Source organism: Brienomyrus brachyistius, chromosome 1 (assembly GCF_023856365.1).
Source record: "Brienomyrus brachyistius isolate T26 chromosome 1, BBRACH_0.4, whole genome shotgun sequence".
Taxonomy (NCBI): domain Eukaryota; kingdom Metazoa; phylum Chordata; class Actinopteri; order Osteoglossiformes; family Mormyridae; genus Brienomyrus; species Brienomyrus brachyistius.
This window is the reverse complement of record NC_064533.1, coordinates 55,830,527-55,847,159: the sequence shown is the minus strand read 5'-3', so window position 1 is coordinate 55,847,159 and position 16,633 is coordinate 55,830,527. Positions and strand designations below refer to the sequence as shown.

The window sequence follows — 16,633 nt, the reverse complement described above, 5'->3', positions numbered from 1 at the left end:
GGTGTCCGACAGTGTCTCTGGCTGCTATGGACAGATTCAGTCATGTGGTGGCGGGAGGTGGAGGGGGCAGCATTTCAAGCCAGCAAGCTCTCGTTTCCATGTGGGAGGGTTAACAATCCTGGAGATCATAAACTGCAACAGCTCTCGGAAATGACAGCCAGCCAGCAGAGAACAGGAGCCCCCCCTCCCCCCAAAGATGTGAGCTGGCTGGGACACCACTTTGGCAGCCTGGAAAAAACACTCCCTAAAAGGCAGAGTAATGCACATTACTCCCCGAACAACTCGGCAATTGTGCCCAGCAGGGTGCACTTTGAATTCACTGCAGATTTTAATAATCTAACAGATGACGGCCTTTATTTTGATGCCTGATTTTTAAATACATCTTGATTATTCTACAGATTTATTGACAGCTTAAAGCAAAATGCTCTAATCCCGTTACAATCCAAAAATGACATGCGTCACAATATGCTTACATCATGGGAACGTGACAATCCAGATCGCCCATCAGCATTCTTTTTCTCCCCTCCCTGCCCCGCTTCTCTGCCCCTGACTGTCCCTGGGTGCTGGGCACTTGGGACCTGGGAGGTTTGGAACCAGGAGTCCATCCTTAGACAGAGAGGCATCCTGCCCTCCCACCTCACAGACACAAACACTGCGCATCAACCTCTCAGTCAGGCTGGGAAATGCACCCTGAGAAGTGCATGGTCACTGATATTTCCCCAAATATGCCTCAGACATCATGAGATGCGGCCTAAGAAGCATAACTAGGCTGAGAAGAAACGGACAGAAAGAGGAAAACCAGCAATTATCACAAAGAGGAGTGGCTTCCTGTGTGACAGACACAATAACACAGATCACAGAGAGAACATCCATCCATCCACAACTGCTAATCCCGCACAGGATCACGGTGATCCCAAGAATCCCAAGGAATGACCCCAGGGAGTGCTGGATGGGATGCCATCACTGATTACATTCTTTCTCTCTCTTTCTCTCCCACACACACACATACACACACACACAAACATGACTGTAAGGTATGTGTGATCAACTAATATGGATCCTGTGCAGGGGATTGCACAACAAGCAATCCTTTGAGTGCATGATTTGTGTTGTAACCAGTTTCTATCAGTATCTCACATAATTAGAGGGGAAACCAGCTCTGAAATTGTTTTTCCTAAACAATTATAGTGTCACCTATAAAATTATCTGCGTTGAGCCCGCCATCATCCTCTCTCATGTCTATCAGCAGCAGTGTGGTTTACGATTTCTCATTGTGTTTTGGTAGATTCCATTTGGTTCTCCTATTACTTGACCACCGAGGCAGGGTCCCTGTTAAATTCCAAATCAATTACATTTATTTTTGTATAGTGCCTTTCACATCAGAGTCGTCCCAAAGCACTTTACACAGATGTACAGTGATACATTAAACATCATTAGAGAGAGTAAAACAGAAAATGTTCCTTATGTAATGTGAAATGTTCCTTATACAGATAAAAGGCAAAACAACCTGATCAATATTGCTTGTTTGAAATCTTAATAATAATAATAATAATAATAATAAATTATTATTATTATTATTATTATTATTATTATTTAAAACAACCTGATCAATATTGCTTGTTTGGAATCTTAATCGTGTTATTGCTATGATAATTTACTGCTCGTCAGAAATCCCTTATTTCCCCAGTCATGCTTCACAGAATGTCCCTGGGGATAGCTTTCAAAAGGTGTTATTAACATGGGCCATGCTGTGCTACTTCCTATAGAGATCAGGGAGATACATTGGAATGCATCAGGACTACTTCCCATGACCATAATGAACATAAGCACCAGTGCCACCTACCCCTGCAGGACTCTTTATAGCCAAAAACACAGAAAGCACTGAAGTGCTGGAACACACACAGAAAAACATGGTTCCTCCTGCTCAAGCATGGACATAGAGATGCCACCCTCAAACACCCCCATTCAGGGGAGTAGACTGGGAAAAACAGAAACTGTAGGGGACTCTTAAAACCATCCATCAATAAAGCATGCATCAGACATCGATCCCTAGCAGGGGGCTCCCCACAGTGGCCATTTAAGCTAGCACTTCTCATCTGGTTTAGCTTCAGGGGCCACATTTTCCCTGTCGTTAAATAACAACCTAATTTTTTACAATTTGGAACAAAATTTATTTCCAAAAAATAGTAAATATAACAGTGCAATAACAGTACAATGTTTTCATGCACTGTAAAAAAAAAAAATCTTACATTACAAAAAAAATGCACTAGGAGTAAAGATGCATTGATACATCGTGATGAACCAATTTTTAAGATGGCAATTCAACTGCATCAACCAGTAATGTCGGATTTGATTTTTGGGGGCAATATCCACCTTAATGATAAACAAACAGGCTCTCGCAGTCATACGCTGCAGGTACATGAATGCAGGACATGCAAAATAGCAGTACTGGCACACGAATCAGGGCTAGGTAACCCTGATACTGAAGTACCTGGATCCAGCACGTTTTCTATCCTACCTGATGAGTTACTATCTGCCTGAGATGAAGTATGGTTCATCAGAGACCAGGAGCCTGTACTACAGGGTTTACTGGCTTAAAGGGGTAATTTTCCAGATTTAAGGTAATCTGGGTAAAATGTAAATGAACGAATATGAAGTCCATTTAAACTGTGGTAGCTTAAATTCGACAAGTTACCCCGATAAGCCAGTAACCCCACTTCATAGTACAGGCCACAGGTACAGTAAGATATAAAACCTGTTGGATACCAGCACTCCAGGATCGTTATACTTACCCCTGCTTTCGGCAATCAGCCCTTTTCCAAAGTGAAGAAAGAATTCAAAAATGGTTTGAATTTAGATTAAAAAAAATAATCAAATAATTGATTAACTGAATTAAATTCCCCCAGTCATACCTGAATCGAATAGCATTGCACCCAAAGTTTTACACCCCAGCTATGCACTGAAAGGCTCAACAGTAGAAGAAAAGTAGTCCCCATCAGACAGACATCCAGCAGTCAGCGGGGCCCCTGGTGTAAAACACAACAGTTACAGCAAATGGGTGTGAATAATAGAGAGCTGTAACATGACCAGAAACCTGCCAAAATGATGGCCCCAAAGACGCCCATAACTGTGAATCTCTAAAAACTTTCCGGCATTTTCTCTTTGTTCTTGTCAAACGTTCCACGCAAGGGATTCATCACAGATATCTGCAAATATACTGAAAATAACAACAATTGCAGATTTTTGATCTGTGGAAAAATGTTGTGAAATACTGAGCATTACTGGTTTTGAGGCCAAGTGGAAGTGGCAGTCTTTGCACAAGCCTGTTTAAATTACCTTAAGAGAACCAAACAACGAGCCAGGACAATATCATTATCCACCAGATTTTCCCCTTGAGTTCACAGTTGCTAATCAACTGCCCAGATGTTTTTACCTACAGCACCTAGCATTGACAAAGTTCAACACAGTGGCCATGTACAAAATGTCACAGAGGCTAAAGATAGCAGGTGTGATGGGGTTCAAGCCCACACCTCTAGGTTATAAGCCCAATTCCTTAATTGCTGCACCAAGCACAACAGCAAGACTAACATGATGCAAGAAAGAAATAAAAGAAAAGTAAACATACCAGTACTGTGAGCAAAGCTTCAACAGCTTTAGAGCAAATACAAGCTACTGCAGACACATATGGCAGTCTCTTTTATAGGCCATGGTTCTCAAGCTTTTCAACATTAAGACATACCTACTTATCTATGCAGGTTGTCAAGGCCCTATGGGTCTTGTTAGATGGCATTTAATAACTAAGTACTGATATTCATATTTCAAATAATGTATCTTCTTTGGCAGAGAAACAAAATTCACATTCAGACACAGATGTTTTAAAGCTATTGTCCAGTTCTATAGACTGAATAAATAACATGCTATGCCCATATGAATAATTACTATGTAATAACCAATTAAAATATTAAATATTCAATAACAAAAACACCTACAGATCAAAATTGCTCAATTTTTTACTAAAGCTAGATCATAATGTCATGAACATCTCCAGAAAATTTGGTCTTTGGTTTTTAAGGTGTTGTTGAGATATCTTGATGTAAATGTAGCGTCACATGGTTTCATATCACTAACGGGCCTTTTTAATGAAATAGTATAACAAGCACAGGTGTAAGTAATAACATTAATTAAGGTTACAAATATGCTAGAATGAAATTTAATGGAAGCTTCATTAATATCATTGCAGACACCTGTACTTGCCATACTATTGAAAATGCAAAGTTGTTGCTGAGATATCATTACTTATCTGAAGTGTGTATCAAAACCACAATTCCTTACAATGCTGTTAGCTGAAGCAGAATAGCAGTTAGTGATCAATGCATGGTACAGGGTAATTATTTTTCATGACCACTACTATTGCCAGAACTAGCTGTGGAAATATAATTTAAATTGAAAAATACTGAAAATGATTCATGAAGCACTGTTTTGGCCATCACTACTAAACAGCATTTCACATTTCACAAGTCTGAGATAGAACTTATTTGCTGGCTGGTTGTTTCCAGATTATCACAAGTATTGGTATCACAATCACCCTTCATCAGAAACAATTTACCATAGATTTAAGACAAAATGTTCTACAGTTATTTATTATCCAAAAAAGTGCCGGTTGCTAGTGACCTGACCCTGGTAAAGTGATTATAAGTGCACATATAAAGTGCTGTGTTTCCACACAGTGCTGGACTGTTTTTTAATCCTTAATAAAGTAATAGTGTTTCCTTGAAGTCGCACATACACAAATGTTAAATAGTAACAAAACAATGAAACATAAAACAGTTACAGTCAAACCTCATATTGCAAGTAACTTGATTTGCGAGTGTTTTGCAAGACGAGTAAAAATGCTAAATTAATTTTAACTTGATAAACGAGTGAGGTCTTGCAATACGAGTATTACATATACGCTTTGTCTGACCAGCGTAACAGTTGACCAACAGTTCAAGATAAAGTGTCGTCAACCATCTAAAATGGTATAATTACTTACCTTAAATACTTACCTGATAAGCTGTTAAGCGGTTCGCAAGCTGTGAAAAAGCTAATATAAACAATTAGCATTCCGCTAGTCGCTAGTTAATTTAACCATTTGTAAGTGCAAAGTATTTATTGTGTATTGTTTGAGTTGATGGGCCGAATGGCCTCCTCTCGTTTGTATAGTTCTTATGTTCTTATGTTGTAAAATATGTAGGCCTATTATGTGTTCAGTTTCAGAGTACCTCTTTTAGTAAACGTCTCAAACTGCAAGGTTTGCTTCCCAGATGTTTATTGGAGGAGCCTGTTAGCTGTCTGCCAAGCTAAAAACTGCACAATCACATTAGCAAGGACAGAATAGTGCAAGTAAAATGCATTAATTTTGATTAATTACAGAAATAATAACGCATTTAAAAAATTAACACATTAAAGTACCAGCCCTAATAAAAACACATTTGAACAAGCTAAGTGAAATGTTTAATATCTGTTTCTGATAGTTATGTAGTTCTGATAATTCGTTATAAGTTGTTTTACATTTGAATATTTTTAGGATTATTTTGGACTTTTGGTAATTTTCGTAGGCTGATTCGGTGTCTTACTAATCCTCATCGGGAACTGGAGAGAGAATCACTACAATATTGAATTGAGTCCAGGAGCAGTAATTTCATAATGCCAACTTTGGATATTTGAACTCCAAATATCCGTCTGTGCTTAGAAAATTGAACGATAAACATTACACAGACAAAAATTACTTTGAACAATATGTGGTTGCTGTACTGGCAGCGGAGCAGGGCAGACCATGAGGGAGACACTGCATATCCTGTAATTGTTGCGCTGTGAGGAAACTCCCCAGCAAACATGGAAAGTTCAGGAAACGTTCCATAAAGGTTCCCTGAAGGCTCCGACCTCTAGAGAACGTTCTTGGAATGTTCTGAAAAGGTTACACAAAATGTGACCTCTTACGAATGTTCCTAGAACGTTCTCTAAAGGTCACATTTTGTGGAACCTTGGTAGAATCTTTAGGGAACGTTACCTGAAGGTTCTACTAAGGCTACGTTTTTGTAACCTTTTACAAACGTTCCTAGAACATTCTCTAAAGAGCACATTTTGTGGAACCTTGGGAGAACCTTTAGGGAACGTTACCTGAAGATTCTACTAAGAATACGTTTTTGTATCCTTTTATGAACGTTCTGTGAATGTTCCCTTGAGGTTATTTTTTATACAGCTCCCTCCACAATTATTGGCACCCCATGTAAAAATTTGTAAAAAGGGTTAGAAAAAAATCTACCTTTCTGTGAAGTAGCTTCATCAAGAAATAATTATTTTTAACAAAAATTCACATGCCACAATTATTGACACTCCTGGAAATTATAGTGAACACAATGTAACTGAAACATATTTCCCTTGTAAATTGTACATCTTCCAGTTGATTGGAGTGAAAAGGAACCTTCAAGCTGTCATCTATGACTTCCTCATTAACTGGGGTACAAACATGAGGTGACATAGATCACAAATTCCCTTAGTCAACATTCTACATGGCAAAGATAAGAGAACATATGAACCAAATGAGGGAGAAGTGTGTTGACCTTCATAAGTCAGGGAATGGGTATGAAAAATAGCTACTCGCCTGAAAATGTCAATTTCTACTGTTAGGGAAATAAAAACTTGGACAACAACTGGAATTGCCTGGAAGAGGACCCAAGTTTATTTTTCCTCCACATACAGTGATGAAGATTGTAAGAGAGGCAAAAAATCCCCAAGGATCACTGGTTGTGAATTACAAGACAAAGTAAAATCGTGGGATTACCACGTCTCCAAAAAAAACCATCAGACACTACATTCATTCTAACGTATTATTTGGATGGTATGTCAGAAAAAAAGCTTTTTTGTCAGTTAACCACAAATGAAAACCTGCAGTTTGTAAAAGACTATTACCACTTTGACTGGAACCAAAATTCAATGGTCTGATGAAACAAAAATGGAGCTTTTTGGCAATAAACATTCAAGGTGGGTTTGGTGTAAAAAGAAGGATGGCTGTAGGAAAAAGAACCTTATCCCATCTAAAATATGGTGGAGGTTCTGTGATGTTGTGAGGATGTTTTTCCTCCAAAAACCATGGAAACCTTGTTATGGTACATGGCATTATGGGCTCCATGAAATGCCAGGATATTTTAAATCAAAATTTTGCTGCCCTCACCAGAAAACTAAAACTGGGCCACCACTGTATCTTCCAGCAGGACAATTATCCTAAGAACATGTCCAAATAAAAAAATGGTTAGGTGATCACAGAATCAAGCTTTTACCATGGCCATCTCAGTCCCCTGACATGAACCCCACTGAAAACCTGTGGGCGGAGCTGAAGAGAAGAGAGCACAAGAGAGGGCCGAGGACCCTGGATGATCTGGAGAGATTGTGTAAAGAGGAAAGGTCTCAGATGCCCTGTTTGGTATTCTCCAACCTTATAAAATGTTATAGGAGAAGACTTTGTGCTCTAATACTGGCAAAGGGATGTTGTACAAAGTATTAAATGCACAGGTGCCAATAATTGTAGCACATGTGTTTTTATTGAAAATAATTATTACTTGACGCAGGATTCGTTTTTCGTTTTCAAAGAAAAGTGAGATTTTTCTCATTTTTTGAGTGTCAGATGAAGCTACTTAACTGAGAGGTAGATTTTTTTAACCCTTTTTTACAAATCTTTACAAGGGGTGCCAATAATTGTGGAGAGTGATGGAGAACCATAAAATAACAGAGAGAGATGGAATACCGCTTCTTTCAAAAAGATTTATGACATAAAGATCAAAGGGTCAATTTGTCGAAGATGACAGGTTGGGTCAAAGGTCACGAATATCAAAGGGTTGGGGTCACAGAAGTCACTGGGGGCAGGGTCATGTGACGTCACGACTAGTGGGCAGTGTTGTTAATTATTTCGAGATGTTGCTGGGACTGCCACTGGTGCGGTACTGTCGGAAGGTGAATGATGTCCACATCAGTCCAGAGCCTGGAAATGTTGCAGATAAGGAATTCTACAGCCCTCTGAGGTTGGCTGTGTCTGCAAAGGACTTGGACATTCGGAGAGCGATGTTGGAGCTTATCCCGGTGTTGTACGAGTCTGAAAGAAACTCTGGGAAAATGAGAGAGTTGGAGCATAGAATGGGAGGAGGTGTGTCTGAAGCTATCCGCCAATAAACACTTTGCACCCCCCTGCAGCAGCTTGACCGTGTGATGTGTCTGTGAAAGTGGCAGGGAGGGAGAGGGAGCAGGGTAGTGTCTGTCCCCCGCAGCACTCCCGTGTTTGTGTGTCTGTGTTTGTGAAAGTGTCTGACCCCTGCAACAGTCTAGGAAGTGAGGGTGAGCCCTCCTTTTTCTTTAATGTGCGGTTATCTGAAGAAGCTTTAAAAAACATAAAAAGTTTTTTTGAAGTTGGGGGTAAAGTTGAGGGCCAAGTAGTTTTCCCATACACCTGTTATTTTCTCCCCACTGTAGATCATCCCGGGTCGAGCGTAACGTCTGTGTCTGCGCATGACTACAATCGGAATATAAAAGCACAACACTGTAACTTACAACATCAAATAGACAATCGACATAATTAAGAAACAAAACTTGACACGCTGTATTTCTCATTAAAGAATCCTAAGAAAAGATAAAAGTTTGTCTTTCCATGCATATCTACTACTAAAAGGAATGCAACCAGCCACAGATATTTATTACAGTGAGCGGTCACCGTACCCCACTGTAAAAAAGAAAAAAAGAAAACTACACAGAACATCCATAGAGTGAGTATATTATTTCTTTTACACATGTTTTATGATAAACGCTATACATTAAAATAAGATTGTGGTATTCTGTGTTCTTTCTACGAGATGGCGCGGATCGAGTGGGTCTGTCAAGGCAATCTACATAAGACCTGAATCAGTAGGTATGGACGGAGCAACACCCCCTCCTATACCCGAAGCCTTATTAGATGAAATCGACATCATCAACAACGTGGTCGGACTTAACAATGAAAATAATATGCTTTACTTTGCTCAATACGACTCGCCACCCGCAGCGTCTAGTGAAGCGAGGGTCGAAGACCCCCTGACCCCTCCTACTGTCCTTAGAGACATTATTACCTTTATGTGAGATTAGGGTCGGCACCGACCCGTTTCTAAGTTTAAAATGCATAAAAGCAGCACATAGATTTATGTACTGCATCGAGGCTTTTTGACTTTGTATGGAACATCTAAACAAAATAAATTAAAATAAAATCAAGGCAAGACATGTCCATACACGTAAGGCAAGACAAGACCAATTCAATTTATTTATATAATTTTCTTGAGGTTTATTTTGTCATATTTTTTTTATTGAAAACGAGAGGTATGCTGTCAAAAGAAAGGTCCAGAAAGCCACACCAAAAATATTAAAACCAATCTTTTCATGGATAAGGAAACCTAACAAAGTAACAAAGAGGTAAGAAACAAAATAGATGATAAATAATTGTTTTGAGGGTATTTTATGACTGATTTAAGACATAACTTGGCACCGACCCGTCTGACACAGGAGACAGAAACCTAACACAGGACGAAGGTTAAGCATGTTAAATGAAAGGCATCGGGATAATCGCCTATTATAACGCACTATAACAAAACCAAACGTAATGTGAAAACGTTTCACCTGTTTAATGGACCTCTTGATAAAAAGGCCAGGGTCATTTAAAACAAAAGCATATTGTTGACTAGTGGGGAAACTACCTTTTGGTTACTGAAATGTAAAACTAGCAGCATCGCAAAAAGGGTGTTGTACGTCTTAAAAAAATACTTCATGGAATGAGTTTGTTAATGTAACATAAAAGTTGCTTAAAAGTTAAGTAAGATATGCAGATGTTTTAAAATGTTACATAAAAGTGTTTTGAAAGATGTAACATTTACAGGTGTTGTACAAAATGTATGCATTTATCAAATTTGTTTTGTTAATGTAAATTCAACATAGTTGTACATTGTTTATTTTTCAAACATGTTGCACAAATTGTATAAATTTATCATGAGTTTTGTTTTGGTAATATTACTTGACCATAGTTTTTTAGTTACACAAATGTTTTAAGATGTAACATGAAAGTTTTTCAAAATAAGATGTAAAGATGTTTTAAGATGTAAGATGTTCGGGTATTTTATTTTCCAGAGACATTGTACAAAAATATTTTGTTATGTGTATGCAACCCAAGCGTGTTTTTAAAATGTACAAAGTTTTATGCATTCATTTTGCGAAATAGTTTTGAAATCTAATATGGATGTGGCTTTTATTTTACAAAAGCAAAGTTGCAAAAATTTTGTAGGCTTTTTATCAAAGGAGATTTTGTTAATGTAACGAAGTTTTTTTTATTTTCAAAGTTGCACAAGTGTTTTAAAATGTATCATGAATACGTGTGTTTTATTTTTCAAGCTTGTACAAAAATTTTTGTGTACACTTATCAAATGATTGTTAAAATGTAACCTGACCGGGTGTTTTATTATTTAAAATAAAATAAATAACACGGGAGTGCTGCGGGAGTCAGACACTACCCTGCTCCCCCTCCCTCCCTGCCACTTTCACAAACACAGACACATGGCCAAACTGCTTCGGGGGGTGCAAAGCGTTTATTGGAGGATAGCATCAGATACACCTCCTCTCATTCTACGCTCCAACTCTCTCATTTTCCCAGAGTTTCTTTCAGACTCGTACAACACCGGGATAAGCTCCAACATCGCTCTCCGAATGTCCAAGTCCTTTGCAGACACAGCCAACCTCAGAGGGCGGTAGAATTCCTTATCTGCAACATTTCCAATCCAACATCTGGAAATAATTAATAACACTGGCCACTAGTCGTGACGTCACATGACCCTGTCACGAATGACCTCTGTGACCCCAAACCTTTGATCTTCGTGACCTTTGACCCAACCTGTAATCTTTGACAAATTGACCCTTTGATCTTTAGGTCATAAATCTTTTTGAAAGAAGCAGTATTCCATCTCTCTCTAATAACCTTTAGGGCATATGGGTTAAATGCAGAAGATACATTTTGTTGTGCGCTGTGGTGTGTCTATTAACACTGATCTCTAAATTTGACTGCCCATTAAAATTGTCTCCAGTGTGTACTCTATTAAATCCAAAAAACGAGAGCCCATCCGGGTATTCCATCAGTACTTGACACATGAACCTAATCGATTGGTCCCAGATAAAGCAAGAGATTTGAAAAAGCCGACGCGCTTGTGGACGTTACTTGTCGTCTGAGGAAGCAGTGCCTTGCCTGACGGATGATGTGAATGTTGTATAAAATGTCTATGTATGTCATATTATATGAAATGATTTATGAGAAGATTTCATGTAACATTTTTTACCATTACACACACTAATCTGACAGGATTTCTAGGGTTTTTTTAACTTTTTGATTCACATATTTAACTTTCAGTGTAAGCCAGCTATGCTAACCTGACAGGATTTCTGGTAGAGAATTATATATGTAATATCCCGAAACTCTAACTAGGAGCAATGAACTTCAACATGATGTTTTCTGCACTTACATTTAGTCATACATGACCAATGAAAAATGTTAATGTTACAATACTGGAAAAAAATATGACATGCAGTGCTCTCAAGTTTCATGGAATGTTTACACTTTAAAGTCAGGATGCATCTGTTAGGGCCAGAATATTGAAATGTTCATTTTGGCTGCAATGACCCCTCGGCCTCATCCATTTCTATACAATGGAATTTTATTAACTTATTGTAAATGTATTTTGGCAGCCATCATTATATACAAATGTATCATACATATGTCGTATAATAAAAACACATTTGAACGAGCTAAGTGAAATGTTTAATTTCTGTTTCTGATATTTAGCTATGTAGTTCTGATAATTCGTTATGTTTTACATTTGTATATTTTTGGGATTATTTTGGACTTTTGGAAAATTTTCATAGGCTGATTCGGTGTCTTACTAATCCTCGTCGGGAACTGGGGAGAGAATCACTACAATATTGAATTATTTGAGTCCAGGAGCAGTAGTTTCATAATGCCAACTTTGGATATTTGAACTCCAAATATCTGTCTGTGCTTCGAAAATTGAATTGATAAATATTACATAGACCGTACTTTGAACAATATGTGGTTGCTGTACTGCAGAGGCGTCAGAAGCATTTTGAATGTGGGGGAGGGACACACTGGCATAAAACTAATATTTAATGTTAAATGTGGGGTGTCAAGTTCCTGGGCAGGAAAGCACAGATCCAGGGATGCAAACCAGAATGGGATTTATGGGTTTGAACCAGGCAGAAGTAATGGAGGGGACAGGCGAATATCGTGGTCGGTAAACGGGCAGGTAAGTCAGAGGCCGGGGAGTCCGTACTACGGGAAGGCACGGGATGGGACCACACAGGGGAGCGGGAACAGGACGTGCCGGGCTCGGCAGGGAAGACGGATCAGGTTCGGGAGCGGGTCTGGAAAAGGAAGATGAGACAGGTAAGGAATAAACACAGGGTAAACGGAAAAGGTTGGGAATGAGGGTAACACGATGGACAAGTAAATGCTCGGTAAGGCTTGAAATCATTCGCGCAATACTTCGCGTTGAACTGAGGACTTTGGCTGTTTATATGTGCCCTCTCATTAGCCGTAACCCAGCTCAGCTTGTGGTTCCTGTCTGCGAGGGCATGACATGGGGGGATCCAAACGAATAATCATGAAGTGTGAGGGAGACACATCCCCCTCAGATTTAATGGCGGCAGCAGAGGAGTGCAGACCATGACACAGACACTGCATATCCTATAATTGCTGTGTTGTGAGGAAACCCAGTAAGATAAGAAAAAACTAGGCCATGCCACATTTTACATATAAATCAGCTAGATAAGATTTTAACAACTCTGAGCTATTAGTTACGTTCTCCCCAACCGAGCTTTGATGGCCCAAACGGCCTCTTATCGTTTGTAAATTTCTTACATTTACCACAAACTTGAGAATGTTCTCCCAATGTTTGTATGACATTCCGTGGAACGTACGGTTTCTCAAAAATTAACAGTTCGGAAAACGTTAACTTTCCTGAATTACGTTCGCTTAAGTGATCTTGGGAACGTTTCCGCACCGCTCAGCCAAAAACCGTATGCTGGGCTGGTAGGAGATAAAGAATAATAATGTGGTAAAGCAGTAAGGGAAGGGGGGGGGGGCACTATGTCCAATGGCCCAAGTACGCCATCCTAGAGGGCAGATCAAATAAACCCCCCAGGGGATAAATACAGGATAACTACTTCCAATTGATCACCCACACAAGTCCAATGCACTAAGCAGCAGACGTGAATTGACTTACACAATTTTTATTACACAAATCAGAAAAAAAAAAAAACACAAACAAGATCTAAAAACTTAAAATTGCAATATATATTACAATGTTCTTTATAAACAAATAAAAGCTTAAATACAAGAATTACATAGACCACCAAAACAAAGAGAGCTCCACAAAACTAATGAAAGAAAATCAGTCACGACTAGGCAGGGCTACAGGGAGACAGACTAGCTGATAGTGTACTCCCATAGTCACATCACTCGTGCGCGCGCACACACACACACACACAATAGGCATAAGAAAACATTCAATACACAAGCGGTCCCACCATCGGATGACTCTAGCCGCCCGTTAGAACCACCCGCACCTCCCCAATCGATCATGAAAGTTAAGAAAAAACACACAACCCATACATAAACACAAATCCAGTCAGAGCAAAACAGCAACGAAAAATCAGCCTTTTGGCCCACGAGGCTACTCATCATTAATGCGCCCACTCCGGATTCCAGTGACGACAATCTCACGGAGCCTCGCTGAATTAGCAGGGGGGACGAATACACCCCTCCGGGATAATGGAAGGCGAAGTCAGAACTCCATCCATCCATTTTCCAAACCGCTTATCCTACTGGGTCGCGGGGGGAAGTCATAACTCCATTCTACAAAACACAAAACCATTGTAAATAAATGCACTCAAACAAACATTACAATAGGACAGGCCACGTACCTGCACTAGAACAAAGCACGAAAATAGGGATGAAAGCCACAAAACCAAAGACTGTGGCTAGAAAACTACACCGAACAAAAGAAAAGTAAGCCCAATAGTAGAAATAATTAAGAAACCACAACCCCCAAGTTATAACCTACCATACTAAACAAAAGCCACGCCAACAGACGGGAAAGGGGAAGACAAACCACTGCCATCAGTCCCAATCATTCGGCCACAGATTTTCTCTGCCTAAATAGCACTGCTAATTACCGGAGAACCAATCCCACTGCCCGAGTTATGCCGAAATCTGCACCCCTGTCGTGAAATGTACCCCCTGTCGGGAGCGTGCACCGCTCTTTTTTTTCGATTCGAAGGGGGAAAAGACGTAGTTCCGTAAATCCAAATGGGCAACAGAAATATTAAATTGCATTTGCACATTTAGAAGATGGCCCCGAAAGAGAACGTAGGTTATTTGTCTTGTCATCAGTTTGCTAGTTTGTGAACAAGGAATTCCTTTGCTTTAATAACCAAAGACAATTACATAATATTATTTCTTATACATATTTGGTCATTTATTTTTGTCCACAATTTAATATTTCTGCTGCACATTTAGATTTACGGAACTACGCCTTTTCCCCCTTCGAATCGAAGAAAAGAGCGGTGCGCGCTCCCGACAGTGGGTGCATTTCACGGCAGGGGTGCAGAATTCGGCACACCACCTGTTGAAAATAATCAAGATATAACACGTTTCTAACAGAACACAATAAGAAAAAACTAGGCGATGCCATATTTTAATATACATTTCGTATATTTACCTTGAACTTTGGAGAATGTTCTACGAACGTTTGGAGAACGGTACAGTTTCTCAAAAACGAACCTTCCGGAAACGTTAAGAAAACTTTCCTGAATTACGCTGTCGGAACGTTCGCTTATGGTGATCCTAGGAACATTCCCGCACCGCTCAACATTCACGGAACGTTCGCCGAACTGAAAATTGTTTGCTGGGTTATTACTTTCAAAATTTGCGCCTCAGTAAAGACTCTATACTTTAGCTGACAAGAAAATACTCATTAAGTCGTGCATAACGTCAAAGACAAAAACAGATGTGAAGAAAAAATATTCCAAATATAACTTAAACATGGCAGATCCTATTAATGGATACACCGTTTTCAATGACCAGAAAGGTACTTTCAGAAAATGGATGGATGAAATATGAAGCCTAAGTTCAGTGATAACGATAATCCATTACGTCTCTCTAAACGTATTTGAACACCCGAACATTTCAAACGAGAGTAATGCTACCGACGCGCGCAAACAGCAGAGGTCCTCGCGCACACGTTTAAAGTCCTGCCTCTGTATTATGATAGACAACATCGGGACGGATGCTACGGTAGGTAGTAATTGTAAGTGCACCTCTACGGTGATTATTTTTTAATTAAAAGGCGTGGTTGAGAATTTGTCTCATTAGTAAACCGGCAATTAACTATGCAGCGAAGTGTCGTGGAGCATCTGGATGTGTTAAGGGTTTCTGGAGGGGGATTCCCTCCAGTTATTCTGAGTGTGGATACACTACATGATGTGTCTAGAAACTCACAGGAAAACAAGGTGCATACTATTAGCGTTCTGTCGCATTGTCCTGTTGTCAAAGTATAAAACACTAGAGATATTATAAAGAGAGAGTTATAAAACTGTCAAACATTCTTAAATTAAATTTCGTACATTTTACCAAAGCATTACACATTATTACGTGGTGCAACGTATTATGCACCACAAAAAACAAGCACTCGGGATGTTGTCTTGGTTATTAAAATTCAAAATGACCTTACTCTTTCTGCATACAGTCGTGTGGGTGCTTGTAAGACCCCGGCAGCGATTCATTTTTAAAGCAACTAGACGGTGCCCGATGCGCTTGACAGCTCCGCAACTCTGCAAAACTTTTCAATCTTACCTCTGCCTCTCACAGACGCGTTGGCCTCTTCATCTTTGCTAGCTTGAGTGATTATTGACGAGGAAGGTTGGCCCATGAGATCCATAAATCCTAAGTGCAATTCAAACTATAATTTTATTGAAATATTAAGTTAATTACGTTAAATATGTACTGACTCTCGACCATTAAATATAAATATCCTCAATTCCGATGTGTGCATGAATTCAAAAAGTCATTAAAAAGTATAACCGGAAATAAATATATTTAAACATAAAACAAAAGTTTGCTGCACATAACTTTGTAACAACATGGAGTTCATCTAGGCTCTCAATTTCAAGATACAAACATGGAACTTGACTGTTTCAAGGGTTCCCCTCCCTCTTAAAGCGGCAACTGCGCTCTTCCGCTGCCGCGCTGGGACCTCGGACCGGGAGCCGCGCAGCCTTAACTGGATTCCAGGCTCACTGAGGGCTTTAGGGGATGGCAGGTGTGCATGATATGCACATACGGTTCCCAAACGTGCGCCGATCAAATAATAATAACAATAGTAGTTATAATGGGCAGCTTTGATATAGCGCCTTTCATACCCATCTTTTTGGGGAGTAACTAACCTCGGGCTGCTCTAGTTTGCAACACCCACCTGAGTGACGTAAGGCAGCCATTTTGCTCCAAGGGGCTTAGGGCACGAAAGCT

The 16,633-nt window shown here is 39.5% G+C and overlaps 1 protein-coding gene and 1 long non-coding RNA gene across 8 annotated transcripts in view; both read right to left on the bottom strand.

Moving 5' to 3' along the window:
- Nucleotides 1–16,633, bottom strand: part of LOC125750518 (carboxy-terminal domain RNA polymerase II polypeptide A small phosphatase 1-like) — a 27,456-nt gene extending 10,823 nt beyond the window's left edge. For 2 of the 7 annotated variants that reach the window (XM_049028425.1, XM_049028470.1), the window contains exon 1: nt 15,962–16,269. Coding sequence is in view for 1 of the 7 variants with exons in the window: in XM_049028479.1 (XP_048884436.1) it covers nt 15,962–16,051; nt 16,581–16,602 (112 nt within the window). In the remaining 6 variants the exon portion in view is untranslated. Of the gene's footprint in view, nt 1–473; nt 1,527–2,792; nt 2,814–2,912; nt 5,957–15,961; nt 16,281–16,580 lie in introns of those variants that run through there. The other 5 variants (XM_049028479.1, XM_049028441.1, XM_049028462.1 and 2 more) reach the window with 5 other exon arrangements.
- On the bottom strand, nt 13,579–15,947 carry LOC125750550 (uncharacterized). Its single transcript, XR_007400369.1, has 2 exons — nt 14,829–15,947; nt 13,579–13,963 (listed from the first exon to the last, which is right to left on the bottom strand). It is a non-coding gene; the product is annotated as an uncharacterized LOC125750550 (long non-coding RNA).